Source organism: Mus musculus, chromosome 7 (genome assembly GCF_000001635.26).
Source record: "Mus musculus strain C57BL/6J chromosome 7, GRCm38.p6 C57BL/6J".
NCBI classification, from domain to species: domain Eukaryota; kingdom Metazoa; phylum Chordata; class Mammalia; order Rodentia; family Muridae; genus Mus; species Mus musculus.
In genome coordinates this window covers 140031539-140044679 of record NC_000073.6, presented here as the reverse complement: position 1 = coordinate 140044679, position 13141 = coordinate 140031539, and the positions used below count along the sequence as shown (strand labels likewise).

The following is a 13141-nucleotide window of genomic DNA, read 5'->3' as shown; positions in this document are numbered from 1 at the left end:
CTGTCCCATTATGGAGACCTGATGGATAAGTTGGGTGGGTGTGGGTGGCCAGAGTACTGCCTGAGTTCTGGGAAAACAGCCTTGAGGTCCTGAAGACCATGAATCACCTCCAGGGAGATAACCAGGGCTCATGTACCCACTAGCTTCCAAACAGAACTGAAGCTGGCTGCCCCTTTCAGCTTTGTCCCTTCTGGGTGTGAGTCTAGAGGCTGGACTAAGACCTCCAACATAGTGACCTGAGGGCATGGGTACTGTGCTATGGACCACTCAGAGGGTGGAGTCTGGTCAGTGCTGTTGAAGGGGCTCTTCAGATCCAATTAAGATTCTGGATGCAGGAGACCTGGAGGGCAGCACCTCCTCCTAGGTACTTCTGCACAGATGATACACAATAGACAAAGGTCACAGGGCAGGCATTTAAGGACAATGCCATCTCTTCCTTATTTGAGGAACGGTGAGCATACTTCAGCTGAATAACATAAGCCAGGTGCTAGGGAAGAGCAACTGTCTGCTGGCTTCTTTGTGCTCCCAGTCCTCTCCAGCTCCCAATCTGATGGTGTTCTAGGGAAGCCTTTGACTAAGTGGACCACCATTTTCCTAAAATATTGTGAATGATGTTATTCAGTTGGCTCTAGGTTCTGATAATCTCATTTTTACTTTAAGGAAGTACTGTTTACATATATACAAATCTTGCTGTTACATTGCATTCTACACTGTATTTAATTGTGCTATTAAGAAAAAATTGTGCATTAAACAGAGATGGTTGATAATAGAGAGAAGCTAAGTTTCAGAGGTGGCCAAGTGAGGGGAAGAGATATCCTCACATTTATAACATGTGTGCTTTTAGAAAGCCAAACCACACAGCCAAACATTCCCTCTAAACAATCAAGGGGTGTAATCTTTGAAACTTTATAAGAGCCATGGGTTCATCTCTATTCTGAACATATGTGGTTAATCCCAGCACTTGGGAGGTAGAGGCAGGCAAATTTCTGAGTTCGAGGCTAGTCTGGTCTACAGAGTGAGTTCCAGGACAGCCTGGGCTACACAGAGAAACCCTGCCTTGAAAAACCTATTTTATTTCCAGGTATAATAATACATGCCTTTAATCCAACAACTCAGGAGGTAGAGCCAGGCAAATTTCTGTGAGCCCAAGGCCAGTTTGGCCTCCATACCAAGTTCCATCCAGATTACATAGTGAGACCAGGTTCAAAATATTATTTTTTAAAGTTACATGTGTGTGCCTGTATGGGGTTATATGCATATGAGTGTAAGTGCCTGTGGAGACCGGAAGAATGTACTGGATATTCTAAAGCTAGAGTTACAGGCAGTGTGAGCTGCCTGATATCTGCTGGGAACTAAATTCTGGTCCTGTCCAAGTGATCTCTAGTACTAAGCCACCCCCTCAGCCTTTGTCCTCATTTATTGATGATTATAATCCTGACAAGTCAAGTGGAATCTCTTTTTCATATACTTACTGGCCACTTCTAATAACTTCAATTCAGTTGTGTAGTTATTGATAGTTGTCTTAGTGAGGGTTTTATTGCTGTGAACAGACACCATGACCAAGGCAATCCTTATAAAAAACAACATGTAGTTGGGGCTGGCTTACAGATTCAGAGACTCAGTCCAATATCATCAAGGCGGGAGCATGACAGCATCCAGGTAGGCAAGGTGCAGGTTGATTTGAGAGTTCTACATCATCATCCGAAGGCTGCTAGAATACTGGCTTCTGGGCAGCTAACACGAGGGTATTAAAGCCCACACCCACAGTGACACACCCACTCCAACAAGGCCACACCCACTCCAATGGGCCACACCCTCTAATAGTGCCACTTCCTAGGGTGAGCATAAGCAAACCATCACAATAGTATTATTATTCTTTTGGTGTTTAATGTCTTGAGCTCTTCCTAGACTCTAGATCAGTGGCTCTCAACCTTCCTAACACTGCAATGCTTTAACACAGTCCCTCATGTTGTGGTGACCTCTAACCATAAAATTACCTTGGTTGCTACTGCATGACTATATTTTTGCTACTGCTATGAAACGTGATGTAAGCATCTGTTATGTGGCCCTGTGGGTTGAGACCCACAGGTTGACACCCACTGCTTTAGCTGGATAGTAATAGCTTGTTAGACAGCAGCGAGGAGCTGCTCCCATTCTCTTCACGGTGCAGCCTCTATTTCTGGTAAATCTTGCACGTCAGGTCTTGGATTTCCTGAGATTCTTAGGTTCTTCATTGATAGACCTTGCCCTCATCTTTTTTTTTTTTTTTTGTGGTTTTTCAAGACAGGGTTTCTCTGTATAGCCCTGGCTGTCCTGGGCCTCACGTTGTAGACCTGGCTGGCCTCGAACTCAGAAATCTGCCTGCCTCTGCCTCCCGAGTGCTGGGATTAAAGGTGTGCACCACCAAGCCCGGCCCATGCCTTCATCTTGACATGTTCTTTTTTTTTTTTTTTTTTTCCTAACAGTTTCAGAGTTCCAGGTCTTGTATTAAGACCTTTGATCCAGCTTGAGTTTTGTCCAGATAAAGCCAAGGGCCTGGTTTCCTTCTGCTGTATGTATGCCACCCACTCTTTCCCTGCACCATACATGAGTTTATCTTTTCTCCCGTGTATTTGACACCTTTTTCAGATTAGATGACTTTAGTTACATGAGCTAATTTTTGCTAACTTTATCCTCATTCCTCTCTCCAGCCACTCATTGTTTATTATTATTTTATTTCTGGTTACTTTATCCCATTAATCTACTTACCTGCTTTTGTGCCTTTACCATGCTGGTTTTCTTTTGCTTTTAGATTTTTCAAGAAAATGGTTCTCTAAGTAGCTACTGGGTTGTTTATATTATAGCTCTGTATTTGAATTTGTAATCAGGTATGGTAATATCTCTAGCATTACTCTTTTGAGCATCCATATCAATTTTAAGAATTCCTTGTCCCTCTCCCAATCCGGGATTTACTCTGTTGCCCTGGCTAGCCTTGAACTCTCAGTCTTCCCAGTGTTGGAATTCCAGATGACAGCCATATAACCTATCTAGTCTTTTCACTTTTCTCGGTTCCTTGACTTGCATTATCCAACTCTCCCTGGGAGTCCTTCAGTGAATTTTTAAAGTTTCAAGTACTGAACTTCCACCTCCAGAATTCCCATTTGGCTCTTTTAAAAGCTATCTCTCTTGGACTGGAGAGATAGCTCAGTGGTTAAGAACACACATTGCTCCTCTAGAAGATCCAAGTTCAATTCCCATCAACCACAACAGAAGTCTGTAAGTCTAGCTCCAAGCCAGAGCCTCTGCAGGCTCATGTGTGCCTACACATAGTGAAACTAATCTCAAAACAAACAACAACAAAAGAGAAAGAGCAGCATTTCTCTTTGTTGAAGGTCTCTGTGAGATGCTGTGTTCCTGCCTTCCTTAGATTTGTGACCTTGTGCGGGCAGTGGAAGCCTTCCCTAGTAGTCCTGGCATTTTGCCACCAAGGAGGCAGTTTCTGCTACCTTCACTTTCAGGAGGTAGGCTGTACATTGTGTTTCTTCTCAGACCTCTCATTGGTGTTGTTTAAATATGACATTAACAACAGCTAATTGATAGTAGGACAACCTCTGGTCTTGTGTATATCTGGGTAGATGGATTATGTTTTGGTGAAGATGGCTCTCCTGTTTGCCTTTCCCAAGCTTCCAGTATCTCAGGAAAGAAGAGGTTTACCGGGAACAGACCTGGGATGGTTAGGCTTATGGTAGGACCTGTATCCCTGTGAGTTCTCTCAACATCTGCTCCATGACTGGCCCAATTTTCCTGTAATGTGTGTGCAATGTCCTGCCCAGGGTCTCCTGCACCATTCCAGATACCACATCCTAGTGGTGTTTAACCGGCTGGGGAGGGTACAGAGACAACAAGAATGTCTCTTAGAGAGTGAGTGAGGATCCTGGCCTGACCTGTGGCTGTGCTGGAACCTTCCCTCACAGCTTCTGTGCAATGCAGAGACCGCACAAATCTCCCTAACACTTGGTGTTGAAAACAAAATACTCATGGTTCACAATCCTTCCATTTTCTGTCTGGTCCAAGAACACATGAAGAAGAACAGATGCCATCAGTGAAAAAGAATTTATTACATATGTTTAATAGTGACATTCTTAGAGTAGCCGCTGCAGAGCAGGTAGGTGGCCTCTCCATCTCTGTCCTTCAGTGTGTCCTGGTTATTTCTGGAATCTGAAGATTCTGAGTTTCTATACACTGGTTGCTTCAAGTGACCAGAGATGGAAATAAGGAGGTGACAAGGGTCCAGCACAGGGCATTGATCCAGAAGTGAGAAAAAGGCCCTGGCACACCACTCCCTGAATAGTCTGTCTGGCTTTCCTTGCCAGGATCCATCAGTGGTGTTTGTTTTTTTTCTTGGTGCTTTTAAACCCTCTGGCTGCACCCTGGCCAAAACAGACAGTGGAAGGTATTCTGGAACAGCAGAAAAGCGGTCATATTAAACAATGGCATTATTCTTGACAACACGCAACCCAACTTAAAACAGCAGTTTGTCTGTACTTCCTTCACATTTGTATTCTGGAATGTTCTCCTTTTGCTCTGTGGAACACTCAGGAAATAGAGTCTCCCCTCTTGGGTCCTAGGATCAACTCCTGATCTCAGACCTCCTTCCTGTGGGATATCTTCCTGGTACCACGGTACATTTGCTTAGAAGAATTTAGTCAGCAAGGTCGGCTCCTGCTGAGGCTCCCTGTGGCATTTGTTTCCTGTTATCTACCTTGCCGAAACCCAACCACCATAGTCAGGCAGGGTACTCACAGGCCAAGGTCCAAAAAACTGTGGGAAGATGGATGCTGGAAGGAACCGAGGGACATGCATGTCCATCTTCTTGCCAGTTTGGATTCCTGGATCGTCCCACCACCCCCACTGTTCAAAAATTTCCCCAAGATAATAGTTGATGTTAGCTCAATCTGAGAAAGCTTGTCTGGCAGGCAAGTGCGGGGGAAGGTCCATCAGTTCTACCCAGCCGAGATGACACTATGTGTTTCTGTGTGTGTGTGTGTGTGTGTGTGTGTGTGTGTGTCTGTCTGTCTGTCTGTCTGTCTGTCAGTCTGTCTATCTACATGCTGGGCTCCAGGATCCAAAGCATAGGAAGGAAGGGAAACTAGAACATTCAGGGTGTCACCTTCAGCAAAGCCCATCTTCCTGCCCATTATCACCCACCTTCAAGCCTAGGGTCATAGGACACACCGGAAGATGCACACACAGACCTGTGACTGTAGGTCCGCCTGCAGGGAGGTGGGGCAGCGGGCTCAGAGCAGATCTCCATGGCGTCACTGTCATCTGTTGGGGCTCTGGTTGCTGCGTCTGCTGCAGCTGGCATGGCTGGGCTACAGAGAACAGAGCAGTGAGCAACACCTCCACCTGGCTCCCTGGTACGAAACTTTCAAGGAAGACACTATCTTTTTCCCCTGCAAAAATGTTGGGTTTTTTACTATTTTGTCACCATCTACTGTTAAAATGAAATGTTCAGGCTAGTGGAAAGAGATGAATACTTCTGGAAATGGTTGTGTTTCTATAACTAAGTCTGATAACCTATCAATTTAAGTATAACGACCCTCATTCCTCCTCTGAGAAGACAGCTGCGGCCGGGGGCAGTAGCACTCGCCTTTAATCCCAGCACCAGGGAGGAAGAGACAGGTGATCTCTGGAGTTCTACAGGCTGGCCAGGTCTACAGAGTGAGTTCCAGGTGAGCCAGGGCTACACATATTCACAGAGAGATACCTCCCCTACCCCAAACTCCCCCTCCCCCAGCCAAAAGGAGAGGAACGTGGTACACAGACCAGGCTGGCCTCTAAACTGAGATTTGCCTACCTCTGCTTTCCAAGTCCTGGGATTAAAGGCACACGCCACTACACTCAGCCCCCACTAGGATTTTTCTTTAAGGTTTTTAAAATTTTGGTATTTATGTGTATGTGTGTGTGCGCTTCTGGGTGCCACGTATGTGGATACCTAGAAGAAAAAGGCGGATCCCTTGGAGGGATCCAATTGAAATGACAAGCAGTTATAACCCATCTGAGGGGGATATTGGGAACCAAACTCTACTACTGAGTTATAGCCCAGCCCCCAAATGTCTTTCCACGAGGGAGAGATTTACTAAAATCAACTAGATAACATAGATTCTTGCCACTACTTCCAATGAGCTAATCCAGCTCTGTAGAAATCGACAAGTATTGAAGACTCAGATCTCCTGAAGCACTCCACCGTGCAATGGGGCTCTGCATGATTGAAAACAGACTCCAATTCAGACACATTTTATTTGTTTGTCTTTGTGTGTGTGCTTAGGTGTATATACTCATGTGTGTGGTGTACGTTTATATGTTGAGGACCAAAGACAACCTCAGGTGCCATTTCCTAGGAGCCATCTACCTGGATGAGACGAGGTCTCTCACTGGGACTCAGAGCTCACAGATGAGGCTAAGCTGGCTGGCCTAACTCCAGAACTCTCTGTCTTCACTTTCATGGTGCTAGCATTGTATGGTGCACGCCATACTTGGATTTTTAAGGTAGGTGCTAGGGATTGAACCGCAAACTTATGCACTTCACAGAATGAGCTGTCACCTCATCAATGCACTACCAAAGGATCATGGGAGTTCATGGAAAGGAGTCACTTTTTAAAGGAAGCAAAGAAGCATTATTCTAAAAGTTATTCCAGGAATTATTCTCCTTAGGGCAGTCTAAACAGTCATGCTAACAGACAGCTTTGTTGGCAAGTTTATAAAAGTAAGCAGAGAGAGAGAGAGAGAGAGAGAGAGAGAGAGAGAGAAACCCTAGGGGGTTCCATGGGAGAAGTGTGAAGAGCACACAGGGGATTCCATGGGAAAAGCACACACACTTGGGACAGTCCCCAGTGCCCTGCTGGTAGCATCAGAGGGCCATGGAAGACACCACACCAGCACAAGCACTTGCTAGCACCTCACCCTCTGCTCTGTTAGTGTCCTCACTAAGATTTGATTACAGTGTCTGTTCCCAGGCTTAAGACTGGGGACAGTCACAACTGGGTCCCTCACGTACCCTCTGTTCGTCTTGGGCTTATCAAATCGGAAATCCGCAGGGTACAGGTGTAGCCTCACCATGTGATCCTTCCGGTCTTGGCTGGTCTTGAACTTCTCTGGGCAGCTTTCAACCAAGCACTGGTACTACAAAGAATAAAGTGTCACCTCTACTCTCACCCTGCCCTAAGCCCTAATCCCAGTCACCACTGCAGATGCACCCAGTGCAGTCAGCACCCACCATGTCTTGCCTCTGGGCCAGGATCTGAAACAGAGAGTCGTGCCATTCCAGGATGTGGACATCCAGCAAATGCCCAGAGGGGAAGGCACGGTTGCAGAAGGAGCAGGTGTTTCCATGCATCATGTGGTAGTGGTGCTGGTAGTCTTCTATGGCGGCAAACACTTGGCAACAGCCAGCCACCTGACAGGTGAACTCAGGCACCCTGGGAAAGGAGGTGTGTCTCTTGGAAGAATGTTTCCCCCTTCCCCCAACTATCCCAAGGCAGGAATTCCGGCGGAACTTCTTACCCATATTCCAGCTGAGCCTGAAACAAGAAGAGCGCTTCTTGTGCCACCCCAAACCTTACTAACAGACTAGGGGAGGGAAGTCCAGCCAAGCCATGCTCCTGTTAGGGCAGGGTGGTGCTAAGTGGATGCTACTCGGGTGTCAACTGGGAGGGGTCGGAGTCCCAGGGTGTAAGCGGACGAGAGAGGAGGAATCAGGATAGCGCTAGCAAGCCGAGTAAGGCCTCGAAGCCAAGGTGCTCACATGGATTTTTCCGGCGTCTCGGACACTTGCGTGAGCATGTCCTGCAAGTACAGGTGCCGCTGCACATCCCCATCCTACAGAAGACACGCGTCAAGAGCTGTGGGTGGACTCCGGCATCGAAGCCACGCCCTACAGCTCGGAGCCACGCCCCAACCCATAGAGCTGTGTCCAGCCCCTTGATCCGGTCCACAGGTCCGGTCCCCACAAGCCCCGCCCACAGCGACAGTCTTGCTTCTAGGCCCCTCCCTGTGGGGCTCAGGACATCTTCCGCCCGGGTTGTCACGCACCTCGAAGAATTCGTGATCCCGCGGGAAGCGCACGGCACGCGGCGCGAATCGGAAGGGTGCCTCCCCAGCCGCAGGGTTCCTCTCCACGGGCAGCGGTTCGGCTGCCCCCGGCTCCCCGGCCAGGCGGGAATATAGTGCAGGGGGAAGCAACATCACCACGGCCGCCGCGGCCCTTCGGCCACCGTCGGAGGGGTGGTGACGGACGTGACGTCTACTAACTTCCTGTGGCGACCCTGCGGGGCGGGACGCGACGCGCGGAGGTGAGTCAGGGCTGGGTCTGTGTTGTGGCGGGAACTGGTCGGAGAAGGGCGGGGCTGGAGCCGGGCGCGGGATCGGGTACCGGAGCCAGGCTGGCCTGCAGCGGGGAAGAGCCTGATTCTCTTGGGCCTCTGCCGCCGGCGGTTCCGTCCGCCAGCCCGGGCTTGTCTCGCTCCACGGTGCGACTGCCTCTCTGGCTCTTTCAGTCCTCTCCAGGAGTCCAATTGGAGGCAGTGGCCTTGGGAAGTTCGTGGTTAGTGTGACTCCTCTCTTGACAGCCCCGCGGTGACTGCGGTGCTGGCCTGCGGGTTTTCTGCATCTGCTGCTGGTGCTCGGGGTTCAGGGGTGAAGGGATCAGGGCCTGCTGCAGTAGAGACAGGTGTGGAAAGAAACCCTAACCTAAACAAAAAGACGATCGAAACGTGCGGCTGACACTTTGAGGGGCTTTAACTTTGCTCCTCTACCAAAGTAGGTCACCCTCCCCCAGTATGAATATAAGTGTCAAGAAAGAAGGGACGCTACTGTTTAATAGATACAAATGAAAGCCTTTTGGGATTATTCTCCCTCTCTCTCAGCCCAGGCCTTGCTCGGTCTGTTTCTCTTTCTCTCTGTTCTGGATTCTTCCAAATGTCTCTGGATGTTTTCTCTCTTATTTATAGTAAAACCTTCCCCCTAAGGAGAGGGACCTGGGGAGCAGGGAGAGGCACGGGCGGGGGGGCGAAGAAGAGAAGGAGGGAGGGATGAAGGAAGGAAAGCCTTTCTGTAATTAAGCCCTGGAAATGAGCGTTTCTATGTCTTTAGACAGCTGCTTATGACCAGGCGTGATATCATCTCTCTCACTTTTGTCTCTGTAAAAGTATTTGGATTCTTGACATTTTGCAAATGATAAAATGTTTTTGACAGGCCATGTCTTGGTTAGGTGTTTTGTTTTGTTTTTTGTTTTTTGTTTTCGAGACAGGGTTTCTTTGTGTATCCTGGCTGTCCTGGACAACTCACTTTGTTAGACCAGGCTGACCTCAAACTCAGAAATCCACCTGCCTCTGCCTCCCAAGTGCTGGGATTAAAGGCATGCGCCACCACTGCCCGGCTTGGTTAGGTGTTTTGTTTGGGGGCTTTTGTTTGTTTTTTACTGTGTAGTCCTGGCTTGTTCTGAGACCAGACTGGTCTTGAACTAGGAGATCTGTGACTGTCTGTGCTTCCTAAGTGCTGGGGATTAAAGGTGAATGTCTCACACACACACACACTCACACACACCCAGGCCAGCCTGCTTTCTTGCTCAGGGGGTGGCACCCCCACACACAGTGATCCAGGCCTTCCCCCATTAGTCATCAATCAAAGAGATGCCCCATAGGTATTGATTACAGGCTAAATCTGATAGAAACAGTTTCTCAATGGAGATTCCATCTTCTCAGATATGTCTAGGTTTGTGTCAAGTGTACAAAAGCCAACCGGCACAGGCTGGTTTTATTATCTAGGAGCCTGTAGTGGTTCTCAACCTTCCTAATGCTTCGACCCTTTAATACAACAGTGCGTGTATTGCTGACCCCCAACCATAAAACTATTGCCTTACTACTGTTACGAATCATCCTGTAAGTACTTGATATGTAAGATATCTGACACGTGATGCCGGTGGAAGAGTTGTGGGGTCTTGACCCACAGGTCGGGAACCTCTGCTCCAGAATCTTCCCTCTTCATACCTCTCTACCTCCACCCCAACTTTGTTTTAATCATTGGCCGTTAAAAGTATGCACCTGACTTGCTCATGATTGGTTATGCCAGACTTGCTAATAAATAAGTTGTGCTTCCTCTAGAACATCTGTGGTGATTAATAGAGATAGATACCCAGGGATGTCAGAAGGTCAAGCAGGCAGGCTGTTAAGACTCGGTCAGCCTTCTTTACAGGTGTACCTTTCAACTGTAGCTTTGTCTCCCTGTATGTAGGACAATTGTATTAACATGACTGTCCCTGTCCCTTGCCAGGTAACTGCCAAGAGTGTCTCTCCTGAGACATATCTAAAGGCTTAAAGGAAGCTATTTAGAGATGAGAGAAGCCCCCTTTCTTGTAACTATCTGCAAATCATGAACAGTTTATGGTTTAAGACCTGGGTATGGCCTTAGGAGTGGGAAGTTTTAATATGTCTGGACAGAGACAGTAGCCTTGGCCTGTGCCAGCTCCCCCAAGGGCAAGATCGTTGTGTCTACCAGGCAAGGGCCAGAAAAACTCAGATAAAATAGCAGATCTGCCCCCTGGTCGCCCAGGGTCACATGACGATGGACGGAAGTAGGAGAACCAGGCTCGAGGGGTCCATTTCAGTGATTTACCTGGTACAACTGGCTCCTTAAGTGGTCGTGTAAGCTGGGAAACAGTTGGAAGCTCTGTGGGCACGGGTACGGCAAGATCTCAGCAGAGTTTTGATAGACCAGCCTGCCAGGGAAGGGGAGAGGCTGGCGGTTGACGTCACCTTGGCAATGGTCTTTCTGACAAAGGCTTGAGTCAGTCGGAACAACTTTAGGTTTTAATGTTATAAACACCTTTCTTTCTGCCTTCAGGAAAACTTGGTTATGTTGGTGTCTCAGAGCTAAACTATGAGCGAATTTCGGATTCACCATGATGTCAATGAGCTGCTCAGCCTGCTCCGCATCCATGGCGGGGATGGGGCTGAGGTCTACATTGACCTGCTGCAGAAGAACCGGACGCCGTATGTCACAACCACAGTCTCTGCCCACAGTGCCAAGGTGAGCACCTACTTCTGATACAGGACCGTAGGGGCCCAGAGGTACGGGGCCATGGGTGAGGGTGCTCATCCTAGGGCTGTGGGGATGGAGGCCTGTCCCTCATAGCCTCAGCAAGGCTAGTGCTGGGCCAGCAGCACCTGGTGGATGCTTCCTTTGAACCTGGCATTCACTGTGCTCTGCTAGTCTTCTGGTTCCTGGCAGTAGCTCCTGTTATTTACCCCACTATATAGGCGAATCAGTGGGTGTCCAGAGAGAGAGAGAGAGAGAGAGAGAGAGAGAGAGAGAGAGGTGGAGTAGTCTGACTTACACAGTCCTCCCCTCTTCCCTGTGGAGGAGACTTAGTATATGCAAAAATCACTGGGTGGGAAAAAGGAAGCGACTGGTATTAATCACATTGGAATTTCAGGACTTTTTTTTCTCCTTCCTTTCTTTCCTTTTCTCTCTTTCCTTTTCTCTGGTCTGAAACTCACTATGTAGATATGTAAACCAGGCTGACCTTGAACTCACAATGATCTGTCTCCTGAGTGCTGAGATTAAAAGTGTGTGCCACACCACACCTGGCTCAAGTATTATTTCTTTATTTATTAAAGGAGCCATAATTCAAAAGTATTATCTTTAGCAAAAGATATCTTTGAATTTGAAATCTACTAAAAATATGATTGTTTTTAGACCTAAAAACATAGATGCTAGAGAGATGGCTCAGTGGCTAGGAACACTTTTTGCAGCTCTTGCAGAGGGCTTGGTTCGGTTTCCAGCTCCTCTCATGGTGGCTCAGAACCATCTGTAACTCTAGTGCCAGGGCATCTGATGCCCTTTTCTGGTCTCTCTGGGCACTGCGTGCACATACATGTAAGCAAAACACTCAGGTACATACAATGAATCTTTTAAAAGGTAAAATAAAACAGGCATTGTGATGCTTCGGTCACTTAAAGTGTAACGATGGCACCAGTACAGCAGATGAGTTGGATGGAGCGTGGCTCGGGAAGTGCACACTCCATTTGTAGCCAGACCGGTAACAGTTACTGAGTGAAGTGGCCCTGAGCTGGTGCAGCCAGTGAGTCTGGGAGGCAGTGAGCTCAAGCTGTGGAAGGATGCGTGAGCGTGGGGTGGGGGCTGTGAGTGCTCCCATGTCAGGGCTCCCGTGTCAGTGCTCCTAGGCCTGTGGGCATACAGTGAGCAAGTACAGGGGAAGAGAGGCTGGCTTCCGCGGACCATAGACATTAACTTGCTGTTTATTTTGGAGATGTGATTATTTAACTCACCTAATCCAACTTTGGTTTATTTTTTGTGTTTCATTTTCTTGAAGATTTTTTTCGTATCTGGTTTGTTACCATTATTAAGTTATTTACATGCTTGTGATTTGAGGTCAAAATTGCAGAATTTTCTCGAACTCCTGAGGACTTTTTAAAGAAATATGATGAACTGAAATCTAAAAATACAAGGAACCTTGACCCACTGGTGTACCTGTTATCAAAACTCACAGAAGACAAAGAGGTAAGCGTCCGCCTCATCTGCAGCACCACGCCGGCTTTGGGGACACTGAGAACACCGTCAGGAGGCACAGCTGCCAATCGGTGAGAGCGGAGCAGGACATGCAGATGTAAATGCACATAAGGCATCGCCTGACCCCCAGGCTCCTTGAGGAAGCCAAGCCGACACTCAGTGGAGAACACCGATTGGCAGCTGTGCCTCCTGACGGCACCACTGTGAAGGCGTGTGTTGGTGAATGTTAGCCTTTCCATGCTGGAGGGATACCTGAAAACTTAAAGGGAAATACTTGTATTGGTTTATGGTTTCAGTCTGCTTTCTTTGAGGCTAGACCATCAGGTAGTGGCCTGGTAGAGAGGTGCCAGAGCGCTGACCTCATGGCTACTGGAAAGAAAACAGAGAGAGATGGACTAACAGGTGTGAAGAGTTCAGGGTGTGCGGTTGATGAGTTAATCTGCTGACAAGGTTAAAGTCTTCATGATCAGGCACCTCTCAAAAACATCACCACCTGGGGACTGAGCCTTTAAGATGTGAATCTTTTGGGAAGGCATTTCATATCTAAACCATAGAGAGCAGTGACTCATAA

The 13141-nt window shown here is 47.9% G+C and overlaps 2 protein-coding genes across 11 annotated transcripts in view; one reads left to right on the top strand and one right to left on the bottom strand.

The window, feature by feature from the left end:
• Window positions 1–4073: 4073 nt before the first annotated feature.
• Window positions 4074–8290, bottom strand: Zfp511 (zinc finger protein 511). Of its 4 annotated transcripts, none has more exons than XR_003946561.1 (6): window positions 8074–8290; window positions 7787–7860; window positions 7259–7460; window positions 7099–7164; window positions 5235–5354; window positions 4074–4437 (listed from the first exon to the last, which is right to left on the bottom strand). XR_003946561.1 is itself a non-coding variant. In XM_006536239.1 (6 exons), the coding sequence occupies exons 3-6, from the start codon at window positions 7379–7381 to the stop codon at window positions 4359–4361; spliced, it is 447 nt and encodes a 148-aa protein (XP_006536302.1). In that variant the 5' UTR covers window positions 7382–7460; window positions 7546–7562; window positions 7787–7860; the 3' UTR covers window positions 4074–4358. The 4 variants fall into 4 exon arrangements, 3 of the variants coding, with proteins under 3 accessions (XP_006536302.1, XP_030098835.1, NP_081477.1); XM_006536239.1 differs by lacking the exon at window positions 8074–8290 and adding an exon at window positions 7546–7562 and having other exon boundaries at window positions 7040–7164; NM_027201.1 differs by having other exon boundaries at window positions 4075–4437; window positions 7040–7164; window positions 8074–8289.
• The window catches only part of Tubgcp2 (tubulin, gamma complex associated protein 2), a 40720-nt gene continuing 35584 nt past the window's right edge, over window positions 8006–13141 (top strand). For 3 of the 7 annotated variants that reach the window (XM_030243026.1, NM_001286007.1, NM_001286009.1), the window contains exons 1-3: window positions 8006–8333; window positions 10882–11067; window positions 12433–12561. Coding sequence is in view for 3 of the 7 variants with exons in the window: in NM_001286007.1 (NP_001272936.1) it covers window positions 10918–11067; window positions 12433–12561 (279 nt within the window). In the remaining 4 variants the exon portion in view is untranslated. Of the gene's footprint in view, window positions 8585–10881; window positions 11068–12432; window positions 12562–13141 lie in introns of all 7 variants that reach the window. The other 4 variants (NM_001286011.1, NM_133755.2, XM_011249861.3 and 1 more) reach the window with 3 other exon arrangements.

Bases quoted from the DNA above. Each gene is read 5' to 3' on its own strand.
- Zfp511 (NM_027201.1), bottom strand. From the start codon at position 8,226: ATGTTGCTTCCCCCTGCACTATATTCCCGCCTGGCCGGGGAGCCGGGG. The intron at 7,165-7,258 runs GTGGGTGCTGAC...TATTCTTTGTAG, and splicing joins TGGCCCAGAGGCAAGACATG to TACCAGTGCTTGGTTGAAAG. The intron at 4,438-5,234 runs GTCTGTGTGTGC...CTGCTGTTCCAG, and splicing joins AGGCGGACCTACAGTCACAG to AATACCTTCCACTGTCTGTT.